Consider the following 18,536-nt stretch of genomic DNA (forward strand, 5'->3'; position numbering starts at 1 on the left):
ATTGCTCCTGCTCCCTCCCGGTTCCATTCGAGATGGCCACACTGTGTGGGTTACAAATGAGATGCATTGAACAGTCGCACATTTATAGTAGCAGCAGATACAAGAAAGAAAAAGCCCCAGAAATTTTTTTTTCTGGCTCATAGTTTCTCAGTTTTAAGAAAACTTGAGTTGTTAGGACATAAGTCACCCAAATCAGGCTTGAGAGACATTTCAAAAAGGGTTTCAAGGCATTCATTCAGCCCCTCTCCCCTCCTCCTTTTGGGTTACTGCGGAATTCTATTTATTTTTCACTTTATGCTGATCCGCAGATATTAAAAAAAAAAAGGAAGAATTTAAGGCAAAGACAATGCTCTGTTTTGGACACACAGATTGCACAGCAACGCAGCTCCCTCACCACGGCCCATATAGCTTCTGCTTCCCTTCCACTGCTGCACCAGCTATAGGGGCACCATCCTGGCAAAAAGCAGCCAGGCGTATCTTCTTGGTTTGCCTATTGCCTTTTTGAACAAAATCCTTCTCTGCCTTTTAGGGACACGCCTCAGGGTAACATCCTTGAACAGAATTGGTGCACATGCAATTACTAGCCTTCCCCTGCTGCCCCCTGCCACAACCCACTGGTGACGCACAAAGACACACATGCAACCACAGGCCTGGACCTGCTGGTGCTCCTTAGCACTCTCTGCCCACCAGCAGTCTGCATAGGTGCACAATTATTAACCGCCACACCTGGTGACCCAAGAACCACATGCGCCTTCCCACAATGAATTCAGGGATCTTGCACAAACAGGGAAGAATGTTTGAAAACATCTGATCTCCAAGCTCACCCCAGCTTGGGAAAAAGCATATGGGAATGGAATTCTGAAACGGAGAAAAAAAACATTGGACCATTACTGGCATGGAGACTAGAATTTGAACAACTGGGTTAGCTTTTTCTTTCCCTCCCCAGCACCTGACATGTTGTAATGACCACAGACAGGGGTGTTATCTCTGGGGGAAGGGAAAGAGGACAAAGGGTGAGAAAACGTTTACCACCTTGCATCTGCATGCCAGCAGAGGGAGCAAGATGAAGGAGTGGAGGGCAGGTTTCCTTAAACAAGATACAAAGAGAGGGGGATGACGACAAGGAACTGGCTAGGGGCCTGCAGCTACTGGGGGTGATGGAGAGACAAACAGTACCCCTTCAGAACATAGCGGGGCTATGTTCACCATCCTAACCTACCCATGTCCTAGGGTTGCCAATTTTGGTTGGACATATTCCTAGAGGTTTCATCACATGACATAATATTTAATTAAAGATTAATCTTTAATTCCTGGAGACTGCAGGACAATCCTGGAGGTGTGGCAACCCTACCATGTCTTGCAGTCCTTTCCCTCTGAGGGCCTGGCATACCAGAATACATCCTTGACTCCCCCAACACCAAGACACAGGCCAGTGAAGGGATTCACGCCCTGCTGGGGCACATCCCTGCAGCTTTGCCTGGGGATTAGTTCTCTCCTATCTGGCACCCCACCGCCCCTTCAGTTCTCACCTTTCTCTCTCACTCTCGACTCTGGTTCCTCCAGACCAGCTGGCAACTCCAACAATCCTGTGCCATTTCTCAGTGACTGCTAGGGAAACTCAGACCTGCCCTCTACATTGGGCTCCAGCCGGGGACCTTATAATGAGCAGCCAAGGTCTACACAGTCCCCTTTCTTACTGCAGTTTCCCTGGGCTTCTTCCTACTCTGTCTTCTCAGGCTTTCTTTCCCCACAACTCCTCTGGGATTAACCCTTCTTCCATGACTTATTCTCCTTTTGGGTTTTATGCTTCTAAAGAATGATTGCAGACATTCTCCTTGCAGCTTTCTGCTCTCCTGGCTTTACACTCACCGGCCTGCTCCTGCCCAGCTGGGCTTCATACTCAGTTAAGCTTGGCTCTCCCGCCAGGTGCAGCCAGATAACATAACTGGCCTCTCAGGCACATTAACCCCCTTCAGGGCCTGCATGGGGTACGATCCTGTTCATAATAAACACCAGGAAGACCGCAGCACTCTGTGTTTCCTCCATGCTGCTTGACTGCTCTTTGAAAATGGCACTGGCTCATGAAAACAAGTTTATTGGTGGATGAAAGGAAAGTGATCATGGGATTTATTTAGTTTGACCCTAAGTCCCAGAATTTCTGGCAAGTTTCCCCACAGAGAAAAATCTCAAAAAGGGTAGAGCCTAGCAGAGGTTCATTGCACCATGTCTGCACAGAATGCTGAGCACTTGTTTTGAAACAAAGCAGCACCATATGGACACAATGATCCCAAAGAGAAGTGGCTTAACTCTGGATAGGAAGGCGGGGTGGAGGTTCACACCACAGTTGTTGCAGATCACATAACAAAAATAAACCAAATCTGAAACTCCTTTCAAGTATAAACATGCCCTAAACCTACCTGCCCTGAGTCATCCCATTACATTTGGATGGTAAAAACACTCTGTAAATATTTGCAGGATTGAGCCCTAAATAACCAACAGTTAACATGTGAGTAAAAATAAATAAATACAGGGTATTTGTGCTTTGTAATAAAACTGGGTTACCTACCAATATCTGCAAGATCCTGCAAGAGGCCTTATAAGAATTCAGCTTTTTCTTGTTTCTTTTTATAAAGCAATAAACTGCTCAATGTTTTAGAGAAGAAAATCTCATTAAGCTTCCTGGTTTATGTTTGTATTTCCAGTTTTCAAAACAGACATCAGATGCCAAATATTTTATCACAGTCTCCTCATCATCTTGCAGGATGGAAAAAAAAAAAAAACCAAGCAAACAGATTACTTTGTTAGCATTTCATTACCATTTAGATGGATGCACAGACACCACCATTTCAATAGCAAAACACTGTGTGCTTCTTAAGAATGCACTCAGAAATTCCTTTCCTGTTCATGAGGTTATTAGAAAGAGAATCATAAGACACCAGACACAATACTCTACCATCTGGTTTACACAGAGCATTATGTAGACTTCACTTTTTTTATTACGTACGTATGTGAGGTTTCACTCTCTAAGGCATCCAAAAAATCCTATTTGTAATAAACCAACTTTCAGATAAAATGTCATCACTAACCTCTTGTATTGATGATGTCACTCTACATTATTTTTATATAAAGAAGACTCACACTTGTTATGTACAAGGGAAAATCTAGTCAGGAAGCCTATTTAATAAGTATAGCAATGACAATAAATTAAAACTGTCAACTGTACAGTCTTCACTAGAAAAGATGGTACCAAGTAAAGACTAGTGGGTTACACCCACAGCTGATGTAAAGTGGTGCATAAAATGCAAAAAATGTTTTCAAATTGTATGTATCTATTGTGTATGCATGCACACATCTATATAATGGCAACCATTTCTGTAGCTGCACAAGGGATTGAACCAGGGACCTGCAGGGTCAAAAGTCTGAGTTGTTACAACTTGAGTTAAAGAGCCATGTCTCCATAGCTGAGAACTGTAATAACTCATTTCCTCTGTGGATCAGGAACAGAGGGAGAACCTGGAGCACATACTCATCAGTGGGTGATGCATACGTACATTGAATATACACATACACACAAACGTAATCAAGTTAGCTGAAACAGAATTGTTTAAAAATTATATCATGGCTCTTTCCAGAATCTGTATCCCCTCCCTGCCATTTTTTAGTTGAATTTTGGCTATTGCTACCTCCTGTAGTTTGTGAGACTGATGTCAAGCTTTTATCTGATGAGCTGGAAAGGGAGAAGTATTGAGTCACCATTGTATGTACCTATCCTTTTAAATATAAAAATCTATAGGGCTAAAGGTGGAGCAGTGCAAGTATACAGAAATCAACACTTTATAACCCTGAGGTTTTAGAATTAGATAAGTAAAACACTCATGAATGAACTAGTGAAGAGCAGCAGTCATGCCCATTTCATCAGAACAGCAGAAGCCAATATTAGTTTCTCCTACCTAGACAGGGACTATAGCAGCATAGCTACAGCACTATACCCCAACTGGAGATCATCCTCAAAGAGGGGAGAATGGTATAAGAATAGAGACCACATACAACACAAATTACGTCTCTACTCTTACCTTTATGCTTACGACAGCAACACCTGAAGAAACACTGAACTGGGGGAGAGATCCTGGCCTGGAGGGTTCCAGCTAGTAAAGACTGTAACGAGCATATGGTGAGAAAAATCTTTGCTTTGAATCCATTTAGCTTTAAGTTAGATATGAATCTCCATTTTATCTTTTATTTTCTTTGTAACCAATTCTAACTTTTCTGCCTCATTACTTGTAATCACTTTAAATCTATCTTTCTGTAGTTAATAAACTTGTTTTATTGTTTTATCTAAACCAGTGTGTGTTTGGATTGAAATGTTGGGAACCTCCACTTGAGATAACAAGGTTTGTGCATATTTTGCATTGATGAAATGATGGACCTTATATGAGCTTGCATTGTCAAGTGGAGAGCTGGGCAGTACAAGACGCACATTTCTGGGGGAAGGTCTGGGACTGGGAGTTTACTGGTGTTGCCCCGTATGCAACTCATGAGTGGCTGGCCATAGCATTCATGTCATTCAGCTGGGAGTGATTTTGCCCGCTACAGGCTGTGTGTGAATTGGACTGGAATGGTTGTTTTCACAGCAAAGCAGTGTAAAAGGCACTCCAGATTGGAGAACTGAAGAGACCCAACTGTTCAACAGTCCAGATTGTACCTTAGGGTACATCTTGTCAGAATCCTAACAAGGGCAGTTGGGACCAAGGATCAGAGCAGGGTCAAACATGAGGCTGAGAGGAGGAGTGTGTGGTCAGGTTCCAGGATAGAGTCGATACCAAGGGGTCAGAGTCCAAGTCAGATTTCTGGGTCTGGATCAAAAGGCAAAGTCCAAATCAAGCTAAGGTTGAAACCACGAGTTCAAAAACAAGAATGGTTGTACCAGCTACGGGAGCCTAGTGTGTCAAGTAAACAAATATTTCTGTACCTTTTAAAAGACAACTGATATGGCCCCATAGTGTTACTTATTTTATGTTTTATACTACTCCAAGTATTGTAATCTAGAGATCCCTGTCTGTGGCATGTATCATGGGAAAATCCACAGTGCTTACTACCACCTGCTGGCTTTTTCTATTATTTCCTCCACAAACACACACAAAAAATCCTTAGCTCCGTTTAAAAACCAGGGTTGCTCTACAACAAACACATGCTGCCTTTAAACCTATTGAGTTACTTTGCTGAATATACTTAATTAAAAACACTCGTCAGGTTATTATTTATCCCATCCCCTCCTGCCCTCTTTGTTTGTCTCACTCAATCCCACCTCCATGCCTTCTTCTACACCACCCCGTAAACCTGGGTCAGATTTCTTATTCTCCAAATGTTCTTCTTCTCTCCACTCAGATATTTTCTAAAACCCCAAATGCTCCACAGGAACTATATATGCTAACAACGACATGCAACATTGCTCTCTGAATTACTGCAGCACCTGTATGTGTTTTATACAAGCTCCTCAAGAGCAGAGATCTTTTGTTATGTACATTCTAGTGAAGCATCATGAAAATCTATGGCTGACAGCCACCAGATCACAGATCCACTCTCCCCCTCTCGAATTGCACCACAACAGGGTCCAGACCCTTTGAGGAGGACTATAATCCCTCTTTGGCTCAGCAGTGTTTTTTTTCTACTCACTGATGTTACTGGGGAGGAACTGGAGGCAAGGGTTACTATGGGGATAATAGGTGTGGGTCTCTTGGGCTATGAGAGGTTATACCATATTAAGAGAGTGATGAGCTGGTTAGCTTTCTGAGCTTCCTTCAGCACAATGGATCATGAGGGTGTTGCTGGCACACCTATGGTCCCTGGAGGCCACACACAATAGCTCTTCTCCTGAGAGAACTCTCACATGGGATCACATAAGGTTCTCCTCTGCCACCCCTCTCATTCTATGTGTATGCTATGCAAAGCCATTAGGAGAGTCAATGAGGAGATACAGGCCAAAGAGTTTTCAGTGTGACATTCATAGATGGCAACCAGATTCATGGCTCTTTCTCACCCAGCCCAAAGAGTGCAGCAAAGTGTCTTTCCCAGCATCTGAGCAAGACCGGGGTATGGATGGGAGCAAGATTGCTGAGACACAATCTGGAGAAGACTGAGGTCATTATGGTGTACTGGGGTAATTATCTGGAGGACTTCACAGAGGCTAAGTCACACCTCTCAGTTGAGGGTGTTTGAACCTGGTTTGTAACCAAAGTTATCAGCACAGAGATCTGATTAAAGTCTCAGCTGCTCTTAAACAACCTCTGTCCAGGAGGGTGCGACATTTCCCCTTGGGCGTGCAGTTTGCCCCCATGGTTCGTGCTTTGCCACCTCTAGACTGGAATATAATAATGTATTCTATGTGGGGCTACTCCTGACCAGACATGCCAAACCCACAGAAAAAAAACACAGAAATTGGGCTTGTTTGTGGCTTAATTGGCTTGTGAGTTGCTTGTTGGCTAGTTTTTGGCTTGTAGCTTGTGCTTGTTTGGCTTGTAGCTTTTTTTTTTTTTTAATCAGCTCCCGGCAAGCAGGAGTAAGGGCGGGGGGAGAGTCAGGGGTGCACAGCAGGCCAACCACAGTCCCAGACTGCACACATGGGGGGATCCAGTCACATAGAGTGCTGGGGTTCTTAGGGACTGGCTTATTTCTGCCTTGTTTTGAAATGGGATTAGCTTGATTTTTGGCTTATGGTGAAAGTCAGGGTGCTTATTTACCGCATGAAAGTTGGCAACAGTGCTCCCAACATGCATTCGAAGCAGCGTGAGGTAGCTAGCTTGTTAAATAGAATATCTCATTGTGATCACATGGCATTAGTTCTCCAGTATCTGAACTGGCTGCAGGAGTAGAGGTGTTTTTTTTGGCCCTGGGACTTTCCTCCCTGAGACATACTGCTGCAGGTGAGATCAGCAGAGGTACCTGTGCTAGAGTCCCTCTTGTATCAAAGAAAAGGGGCTAATGGCAGCACATTCTGTGGGAAGAACTCTCACTTTGAAATTCACTCCCCTTCCACTCCCCAGTTCAAAACAGCCCAAGCTGATTGGCCTTCCAGACATCTGTTTGAGCTGACATTATAGAGCTACAGCAAGTGGGATTTCTGTATGGGAAAGAGCACACGGTGCAGGAGATTCTGATGTGTGTACTGACTGCTGGAAGGAATAGGGAAAGGACAAGTGCTGCTGAGTTGGGTTTCATAATGATTTTTGAATTGTATTTTTAGTTAATGGCAAAGGCACATGAATCCCCTGATAAGCATTCTTTTATATTGTTGTATTTAAATCCAGATAATTAATTAAAATACAATACAAATAAGGGAAAATATAACAAAACAGCCACAGATTTTGTGCAATTTGGTTAAGGAGCCTAAAGAATGAATTTCTGCTTTCCAATTATAACAGATAAGGTTCCCTAAAAATAATCAATGTGAAAAGCTCAAAATGCTGCTGCCCAATTAGGGCAGCCCTCCAATAATCTTTCCTTTAAATGCACAAAATCCAAAGAAGAAATCAGAATGGCACTTGCTTTCCTACTTAAAGATTTGATGCACTGTGAATGTAATTTGCCAAATCTCAAAGAAAGTTGCTGATCATACTATTTCAATAGCTCACTGATCCATAAGGCTCACTGCATTACTGCTCAGAGCTACAGTGGCTGCCAGGAACATTTATGTCCATAAACAGATGACCAGACATAAATTAAGGAGTACTTGTGGCACCTTAGAGACTAACCAATTTATTTGAGCATGAGCTTTCGTGAGCTACAGCTCACTTCATTCTGTACAAGTTTTTTCATGCAGTTGATAGATTTCCACTCCATACGGCTAAATGCAGTGCCTTGCATAATGACAGGTTTCAGAGTAACAGCCGTGTTAGTCTGTATTCGCAAAAAGAAAAGGAGTACTTGTGGCACCTTAGAGACTAACCAATTTATTTGAGCATGAGCTTTCGTGAGCTGCATCCAATGAAGTGAGCTGTAGCTCACGAAAGCTCATGCTCAAATAAATTGGTTAGTCTCTAAGGTGCCACAAGTACTCCTTTTCTTTTTGCGAATACAGACTAACACAGCTGTTACTCTGAAACCAGACATAAATTAGGAAGTGTCGGTGGAAGAGTAATACAGGAAAACAGTAAGGGAATGGAAAGAACGAACAGACAGGTTATTTACTTTAATCATCTATGCACGTTTTCCAGTATTATTACCATCAATGTATTTAACCTAAAGTTTGAGAGTCACAAATATAATTGCAAGCAACAGTAACTTCAACAGAGATTTCAGGGCTAAACAAATACTCCACAGCACTTGTATTTAAATAACAATATCAATTCAAGATACTTTCTGTGTATCATTGTTCATCCCATAGGCAGGCTTTATTAACTGATATACCCTGCACTGATATACTTTTCTCTGAGTTTATTATTTTGCAACATGCAGCTCCAGATAGCTGAACAATTCTATGCAAAGAAACAGTGAGCAAAGTGCTCTGGAAACACCAGAACTACCATACCAGTTTAGACCACTGCTCCACCCAGTCACATATCCTTTCTCTGACAGTGGCCAGCACCAGATGCATCAGAGAGACGTGTGGGAAATGCTGCAATAGGCTGTTATGAAATAATCTGCCCCTAAGGAAAGTTTCTTCTTAACACTCATTAGTTAGAGTTTGGCTTATGCCCTGAAGCATGACGATTTAATATCACTTCCAGACTTTTGCGGTTTCTCTCAAATCCTCACTAATGTGCAATTCTGGGTGTTCTAATTAGTCATAAAAATGTCCTATCTTTTTAAAAAATCTTGCTAAGCTCTTGGCCTTTATGATATCTTGTGGCAATGAGCTCCACAGGCTAATCGTGCATTGTGTGAAAAACTTTCTTTTTCCATTTATAAATTTGCTGCCTTTCAGTTTCAATGATCCCTTATACTTACAAGAAAGGGAAAATACCTTCTCTGAAGCCTTCATTATTTTTGTGTAACTTTATCATGTCACTTCTTATTCATCTCCTCTCTAAAGTAAACTCTTCCAATCTCTCTGCATAGGGAAGTTCTTCCATCTCTGTAAAGATTCTTGACACCCATTTTTGACCTTTCCACTATTTTTGCTATATCCTCTTGTAGACTCTCTTGCCAGCTTCCTGTGTCTGATATACTTCAAGTATTTATTGTTACTTGGTTTAATCCCCTTCAAATTCCATTGCAGCCCTGCTAATTCCCTTATTACATATTGACTGCTGTAGTTTATGCTCCTTTCTATTGGCTATGCTCACATTTTAGGGAGATGAGCTGGAAAAATTGGGTCATAGACATAAGAAAAGACTATTTTGTCCAGTACCTTGCTGAGGAAAGAGGCCGGAAACTGGAAGGTATCTAGCAAGTGAAAGGTCAAGCAAGGCTACAACACAGTTTGAAACCCTTAGATCTTCTAATGATTAATATTCTAGAAGTCCCACAGAGGGTGTGTCTACCCTGCAAAAAACGACTCGCAGCAATGATTCTCAGACCCTGGATCAACAAACTTGGGCTCATGGAGCTCATGCAATGGGGCTAAAAATAGTAGCATAGACCTTTGGCCTTGGGCTCTGAGACCCACCCCCTTCACCAGTAGAGCCCTGCATGGATACAAAATGTATATCCACAGATCCGGCTATCCACGGAGCTACAGGCTCCACCAGGAATCACAGTGGCAAAAACAGCAGCATGGTCGGGCCAACACTCACAGAAGCCAACACCCCACTGGGGCAGCTCCTCCGGCGTGGCTGTCTCACCTCCAGCCCCATCCACTGGGGTGGGCAGCTGGCTCACAGGCGGCTGTCCCCAGTCGGACTAGTGTGTGCAAGCGGCTCGCATGCTCCCGGACAGGAGTCCCTTCCACGCAGTGGTCTGAGTATCCTGTCCGGGAGCATGCGAGCTGCTTGCACACACTAGTGCAACCTGGGGCAGCTGCCGGTCAGCCTGGTGCCCACCCCAGTGGGCAGAGCTAGGAGCGATACAGCCAGGCCGGAGGAGCTGCCCATGCAGGGCGCTGGCTCCTGTGACCGGCAGCCCAACATGCTGCTGCTTTCACCGCTGCAGTTTCTGGTAGAGCCCCGCAGCTCCATGGATAACCACCTTACATCCACAGACATAAATTCTGTATCCGCACAGGGCTCTACTCCTCTGGTTTCAGAGTCTTGGCTCCAGCCTGAGTCTGAACGCCTACACTGCTATTTTTTAACCGCCGTAATATGAGCCCAGCAAGCCAGAGTCAGCTGACCCAGGCTGAGACTTGCCGATATAACTCCATTTTTTTTGGCAATGTAAACATAACCATACAGTCAGGTTAGGTTAGCTCAGCTCAGTATGAAGAGATGAGGTCAGTGTTGGCCTCCATGAAGACAGGTATGAGAGAGGAGAGAAATGGCTAAGGCTGTGGAGCTGCAAGTGAATCCAGAAGGAATGAGGTGGCTTAATCCCAGGAAGATGTAATGTGACAGTAATACAGCTAGGGTGGACGCTGATTTATAACCAAGAGCAGTGAGAGAGGAGAAATAAGCTCTGCTGAAGTTTCTACCTAAGCACATACCTGTTTGAGTCATACATGAGGACTCAGCCAACAAATCAGCAGATTTTAAAAGCAAAAGCACTTTTCAATAAATTCATTAACACTGAAGTGTAAATGCTTCTTGGGTGTTGGATGGCATTTGAACCTTTAGCTTTGGGCTTCACAACATACTATCAGTGTGCAGGTATCTAGAACAGTCACGTACCTTTCTGTGCATTGCTTAGAGAAACTCACTTTGCTAGTTTCCTGCTACAAAGGAGACAATATTTATCTTGATGATGGATACCCGCTCGCCCTAGGCGCTATTTTATTTCTTAGTTCTATGTATGTATGAGGGAGTGAATAATGACAGTGAAAAATGGACAATGTGCTCCAGGTAATGTTAACATTTCTGTGCTGCTCTTTTGTTAGCTTTCATTTTTAAAAAACCCGAACTACTGTGTATCATTTACAGTACATCTGTGACACAGCAGAAAATGGTTCATATTTTTAAATGCTTTGACATTTTTAAATTAACACTGTTACTATATAAACATTTTATATGCTTATAGCTGTACCTTGCAGAGACATTATACTGAACCTTTTTATGACCAAAAAGCTATTCTGATTATGCTCCTCTTACGCATACTTTTGACCATGGCAAAGCGTCCCCAAGATTTACTGAGTTACCCTTTGCTCAAGTTTTAAGACGCTGCTTTTATCCACATTGACTGGTTTCGTTGTATATCACTCCAAAATATTCAAGAAAAATTGGAAGGGCAACTGTAACATCCACAAGTTCTACATATTTCCATTACATGACCTAATTACAGGTTATTGCAATACTACGTCACACTTCACTATGAAGTTTACAAGTGGTGCAACACCTAATATACACAAGATGATACACACAGCTTTCAATCTGCCAAGAGCTAAATGGATATTAATAAAAATGGGACACAAAAGAAAACAGTGGCACAGGAACCTTAATATCCCATGTGGTTAATCCTCTAGTACAGTGGTTTTCAACCTGGGGTCCCAAAGGGGTCCACACCTCCATTCAAAATTTTTTAGGGGTCCACAAATGAAAAAAAGGTTGAAAATCACTGCTTTAGTATCAACAGTCTATTTCCTCAGTCCCTCTTTCATGTATGCAGTTTCAATGCTATGGAATCTGAGATAAAGGTATCATTTGGATCTGTACAAGGAACATTAAAGGGTATGTAAAGCTCTGTATAACTAAGAAAGGATCAGAGGAAAATAGATCTACTAAATACTATTTACAAGGACATAGTCGTGGAATTTAAGCCTAAAATTTCCTGTTTCTTAAATCTGTTAATGTGATTTGACTTTAATGAGAGATGAAGCACAATTATTGTGATAAACAAACAGCCTCAGATTGTCAGAACTGGACAGAACTAAAGCACTTGAATGTACCTGTAAAAATGTCACATTTTTTCATCGCCTTGAAAACTTAACTGAACCCTACTCTTTAACTACCCATCTTCGTTAACTACAATGTCACTTGTAATCCCTCTGTCCGAGTGTACCATCCCCCATTAATCACACCTCTTCTAAAAACAGGCTCTCCAAAGGACTATTATTTAAGTTCAGATTATCATATTTTAATCAGACTAGGGAAGTTTTACAGTACAGACTTGCTTTGAAATAGACTTTCATCCCCTGAACTGATATTTTAAGCATTTTCTAATCACCAGCTCTAAATGAGTTTTAGTTATTGAAATGTGATACTGATTGCATCAAATGAATGTATCAGCATCCTAAGCTGCTCCACAAATAGTAATTTTTTTATTTACTGTTTTAATACTGTTGATAATTTACACACACACACACACACACTTACTTCTTGAATAGCTGTCCCTTAAACTTGGAGTCTTGCATCTATTAACTGGTCAGCATTTGATTTAACATGTTCCATCACTTAACACTGCAAAGCTTTTACCCTCTGAATATGGAGAACGTCAGCAGCTACTGGATTTAATTGACTGAAGAACTCTTGTTTGGAACAGAAAATGTTAGTTCAGAATCTCCTTTACAAATGCTGATGGAGTTAGGGGAGGGGAAAAAAGCTTGGAGGAAAACCTCTTATCTTTCTGTCACGTACATCAAACTAGCTTTGAGAGGACATGTACCACTGCCCTCCACTGGAGGGAGCACAGCTTGCCCCCTGTGCATACAGATGCCATCTATTGGCCCAGGACTGTTAAAGACTGACATCAACTGCTGGGCTGAATTTCTGTTCATAGGTTCATAGATTCCAAGGCCAGAAGGGACCATTGTGATCATCCAGTCCAGTGGTCACCAACCGGTCAACTGCAATCGACTGGTCAATCCTAGAGAATCTCCCAGTCAATTGCGATCTCAGGTAGTGTAGTGTGGCTGCCGCTAAGGCAAACTCCCTGCCTACCCCATACCCACGCCGCTCCTGGAAGTGGCCAGCGCAGCCCCACGCCTGGAGGTTGGGGGGGGGGAGAAAAAAGAGGTCTCCCTCTGTGCGCTGCTCCTGCCTGCAAGCACCACCCCCACAGCTCCCATTGGCCAGAAGAGCTGCGAGGGTGGTGCTTGCAGAGAGGGGCACCGCGCGGAGCCACGTGCCCCCCAGAGGCACGTTGGCCCCTTCCAGGAGCTGTGTGGGGCTGCCTTAGCCTCGCTGCGCTGCCAACCGGGAACCACTGGGCAAACCCCCATTCCTGAGCCCCCTCCCAGAGCCAGCACCCCGGAACCCCTCCTGCACCCCAACACTCTGCCCCAGCCCGGACCCCCCTCCCAGAGCCAGCACCCCCTACTCCCTCCTGCACCCCAACCCTCTCCCAGAGACAGCACCCTGTACCCCCACCAGCACCCCAACACTCTGCCCAAGCCCAGAGCCCCCTCCTGCACCCAAACTCCCTCCTAGAGCTTGCACCCCTCACCCCCTCCTGCACCCCAACCCCCTGCCCTGGACTCAGCCCAGAGTCCCCTCCCACACTGTGAACCCCTCGGCCACAGCCCAAAGCCCGCATGCCCTCCCGAATCCCAACCCCCTGCTCCAGCCCAGTCAACATGAGTGAGGGTGGGTGGGAGAGAGCGAGTGACAGGGGGATGGTGGTGGAGTGGGAGGGGCTTTGGTGAAGGGAAGGGGCCTAGGGGAAGGAGTGAGGTAGATCCTGGTTTGCCCTTGGATTCAAAAAGTGATTTGGGGCGTTAAAAAGTTGGAGACCACTGATCTAGTCTGACCTTCTGTATAGCACAGATCACAGATGATCAAAAATAAGCTATAGGACTGTACTTAATTAATGGGTCTTGTGTACCACCGTACTCAGCTGGACAGAATTAGATCTTCCCTTATGTACTTACAGCAGTGTCACCTAACTAGCTGAGGTAGTGAGAGGCATCTCCTTTGCTTCAGTGAGCAACACGTCTGGCTTTACTGATCCAAAGAGTTTGGGGCGGGGGAGGTTCCCCAAAGGTACACATCACAGAGCAGCAGAAGATCTTAGCATCTGTGAATGTAACGTAACTACAGCTTGAATGTGACTACAGTGACTACTATCAACATCTTTATACTGCACTCATTATAATATTTAGGCATCTATAATCAAATTATCATACAGCCACCAAAAAGAAAGAACAAGAAACTGAAAAAGAGCTAGGGGAAAAGTTATTTTAAAATACTAAACATCTGTCTCTCACACATATATACACAATGATGGTGATCATCATGAACTAAACAGTAAATACACAGATCATTGCCTTCCTGCCACCTTGTTTTCTTCCGGACTCCCTCGCTCTAACCCAGGGGTGGGCAACCTATGGCACGTTTGCCACAGGCGGCCCATGAGCTGATTTTCAGTGGCACTCACACTGCCCGGGTCCTGGCCACCAGTCGGGGGGCTCTGCATTTTCATTTAATTTTAAATGAAGCTTCTACAACATTTTAAAAACCTTATTTACTTCACATACAACAATAATTTAGTGACATATGAAAGACTTATAGAAAGAGACACTCTAAAAAGGTTAAAATGTATTACTGGCACACGAAACCTTAAATTAGAGTAAATAAACTAAGACTTGGCACACCACTTCTGAAAGGTTGCCGAACCCTGCTCTAACCTTTTGATCTATTTTGTCTTTTTAGAACAGTAAAACAGATTGGAGCGGGAAAAACAGGATAGGAAGGAAGAATTGTGAAAAATTTCTAAGTTTTTCCTTTTTCTCCTCAAAACTTCAAATAATTCCAATCAGCTCTGTAGTTGGCATAAAAACAGGGTGAAAATTTCATCTACATTTTTTTCAATTTGTTTTAACTTTTGAATTTGAAAATCACAAAATCATAGAAGTTTAGGGTTGGAAGAGACCTCAGGAAGTCATCTAAGTCCAAGCCCCTTCTCAAAGCAGGACCAACACCAACTAAATCATCCCAACCAGGGCTTTGTCAAGCCGGGCCTTAAAACCTTTAAGGATGGAGATTCTACCACCTCCCTAGGTAACCCATTCAGGTGCTTCACCACCCTTCTAGTGAAATAGTGTTTCCTAGTATCCAACCTAGACCTTCCCCCACTGCAACTTGAGACCACTGCTCCTTGTTCTGTCATCTGCCACCACTGAGAACAGCTAAGCTTCATCCTCTTTGGAACACCCCCTTCAGGTAGTTGAAGGCTACTATCAAATCCCCCCCTCACTCTTCTCTTCTGCAGACTAAATAACCCCAGTTCCCTCAGCCTCTCCTCGTAAGTCAGGTGCCCCAGCCCCCTGATCATTTTTGTTACCCTCCACTGGACTGTCTCCAATTTGTCCACATCCTGTCTCTAGTGGGGGCCCCAAAACTGGACACAATACTCCAGATGTGGCCTCACCAGTGCTGAATCGAGGCGAATAATCACTTCCCTCGATCTGCTAGCAATGCTCCTACTAATGCAGCCCAATATGCCGTTAGCCTTCTTGGCAACAAGGGCACACTGCTGACTCATATCCAGCTTCTCATCCACTGTAATTCCCAGGTCCTTTTCTGCAGAACTGCTGCTTAGTCAGTCGGTCCCCAGCCTGTAGCGATGCATGGGATTCTTCTGTCCTAAGTGCAGGACTTTGCACTTGTCCTTCTTGACCCTCATCAGATTTCTTTTGGCCCAATCCTCCAATTTGTCTAGGTAACTCTGGACCCTATCCCTACCCTCCAGCATATCTACCGCTCCCCCTAGTTTAGTGTCATCCACGAACTTTCTGAGGGTGCAATCCACGCCATCCTCCAGATCATTAATAAAGATGTTGAACAAAACCGGCTCCACGACTGACCACTGGGGCACTCCGCTTGATACCATCTGCCAACTAGACCTCAAGCTGTTGATCACTACCCGTTAAGCTCGACAAACTAGCCAGCTTTCTATCCAAAATATTCAAATGGTCTTAATTATAATTTTTTAGGGGAAGCAAACTCTGGCCTTATGTGTCTATAAAACATTTTTTGGGCACTGATTAGGTAATGAATAAGTAATTAACAAGTATATTCAAAGTAAGTAATATTTACACTGACCTAAAGTCCAGTAGGACACTGCTTCCAGATGTGAAGAACTATTGTATATGGCATGGATATACATGAGATGAATCATCAGCTCTGCCAACCACCACCAAAAGAAAATGCGAACTATGCCCAGCAGTAAAATGCAAAGGTTACTCTTCAAACTGCAGGCTTCTGGTCTCTTCATCTACAGGAAGAAATCAAAGTAAGTTACATTGTGTACAAATGACCAGACATTTCATTCAAATAGACTTTTTGATGCCAACTTTTAAAATTTAACTTTTTTATTTATCTGCATGATCAAGAGCACTATTTTCAGTGTGGTGTTTGGGGAATTCTCTATTTAACCCTTCAAACCAAGTCACAGTAATTAATCAAGTTAATGGAAACAGTGAGAAGGAGAATTTGAGTGATATGCACGACATGTTTTCAGTCACTCCCACAGGACTAGAAGCAGTATTGACAAGCATTCAGTTCCATTTTTGTCTGTTGAGGATCTTCCCACAGGCGTTCAAATGGAGAAAAGGGACACTTCCCTTCTATATCCTGTCTACACTACAGACTTGTACTTCTGCCACTTCAAGCCACAACAGCTCAGAGCTTCCTCATTAGCCATCCCGATTCAAGTGCATGGTGCATGTCACCATACATGCAGCATACTTTGACAGTGCTACAGGCCTTGAATCTATCCCATGACGCAGCTCCCCGAAACAGGTGTATCATGTTTTCATCTGTTCACATTTTTGATTTGCTTTAATGGATGCTCCATATGGTTCAGTCCTGCAGGGGTATCTATGTATCCCAACGAGGGCAGGAGATGGATCACCCTATACCCCCACATTATCAATTCAGATACCCTGTCACCCCACTGCCAGACAAATTCTGAGCCTGGGGGCACCAAATATGTCGAATGCTAAAAGAAGGCTGAGGGGAGATATGATTGCTCCCTATAAATATATCAAAGGGATAAATACCGGAGAGGGAGAGGAATTATTTAAGCTCAATACCAATGTGACACAAGAACAAATGGATATAAACTGGTCATTGGGAAGTTTAGACTTGAAATTAGACGAAGGTTTCTAACCATCAGAGGAGTGAAGTTTTGGAATAGCCTTCCAAGGGAAGCAGTGGGGGCAAAAGATCTATCTGGCTTTAAGATTAAACTCGATAAGTTTATGGAGGAGATGGTATAACATGATTTTGGTAATTAATTGATCTTTAAATATTCATGGTAAATAGGCCTAATGGCCTGTGATAGGTTGTTAGATGGGGTGGGATCTGAGTTACCCAGGAAAGAATTTTCTGTAGTATCTGGCTGGTGAATCTTGCCCATATGCTCAGGGTTTAGCTGATGGCCATATTTGGGGTCGGGAAGGAATTTTCCTCCAGGGCAGATCGGAAGAGGCCCTGGAGATTTTTCGTCTTCCTCTGTAGCATGGGGCACAGATCACTTGCTGGAGGATTCTCTGCTCCTTGAAGTCTTTAAACTACGATTTAAGGACTTCAATAGCTCAGACATAGGTGAGAGGTTTTTTGCATGAGTGGGTGGGTGAGATTCTGTGGCCTGTGCTGTGCAGGAGGTCGGACTAGAGGATCATAATGGTCCCTTCTGACCTTCGTATCTATGAATCTATGAATGCCATCGTATTTGAGGTTGTTCAAGGAGGGCCTGATTTAATTATAATCCTCTAATTTCTAGAGGGCTGCCAACACTTAGAAGAATACAAGTCCATTTTAATAAAACCTGTATCTGGCTCTGTGAATTATACCCTAAGTACTTGATCCAGCAAAAAGTATCTGCTAACAAATAAACACAAGCTTCTCAAAGAGCACATGAAAAGAAAACTTGATGTTTCTCTCAGCATGTATCTACCACTGACGTCCCTCATTTTAGTGTCTCTTCACGCATGAGAACACAGGAATGTAGGAACTGGCAGACTGGATCCGTCCCAAGTTCCATCTAATGCAGTATCATGTCTCTAACAATGACCAGCATCAGATGCTTTGGTGTAAAGCACAAGAACCCCACAGCAAGCAGAAGGACCTGGAGAACAGCCTCAAAACAAACCTACAGCACTAACATGTATTTTTAACCACACAAGTGTAACCATGTTATAGAATTTCCTCACTGATACAAGCTAACAGAAGTCACTCCAGGGAGATAAACAGAACTACAATATCTTCAATTAACAATCTATTCCCCTTTAACATCTGTTGGGTTAATTTTTTCCAAAGAAAGCACTTTACCTTCAAACTCATACAAAAACCCTGGAATTTAAAAATTCTGACAGGCAAAGCTACTAAAATAAAGCAAATTAAGAGACAAGAAATTTACTTTTCTCCTTAGTTTCTTTCAGTTCACCTTTAGGAGTAGGTTTTGAATAGCTGTACAACTTTTTGTTGTTCTCATAAAAAGGAATTAAATATCTTTGAAGCATTTAGTTAAATAGCCTTTGTAGAGGATGAAATAACCTACCAGGTCATCTA

At 43.3% G+C, this 18,536-nt stretch overlaps 1 protein-coding gene across 1 annotated transcript in view; it reads right to left on the reverse strand.

Moving 5' to 3' along the window:
• Positions 1–18,536, reverse strand: part of HHAT (hedgehog acyltransferase) — a 393,415-nt gene that overhangs the window by 260,805 nt on the left and 114,074 nt on the right. Inside the window, exon 8 of the mRNA XM_074949317.1 lies at positions 16,065–16,236. Within this exon, the coding sequence (XP_074805418.1) occupies positions 16,065–16,236 (172 nt within the window). The remainder of the gene's footprint in view (positions 1–16,064; positions 16,237–18,536) is intronic.

The sequence above is a fragment of the Natator depressus genome, chromosome 3 (genome assembly GCF_965152275.1).
Source record: "Natator depressus isolate rNatDep1 chromosome 3, rNatDep2.hap1, whole genome shotgun sequence".
Lineage (NCBI taxonomy): Eukaryota > Metazoa > Chordata > Testudines > Cheloniidae > Natator > Natator depressus.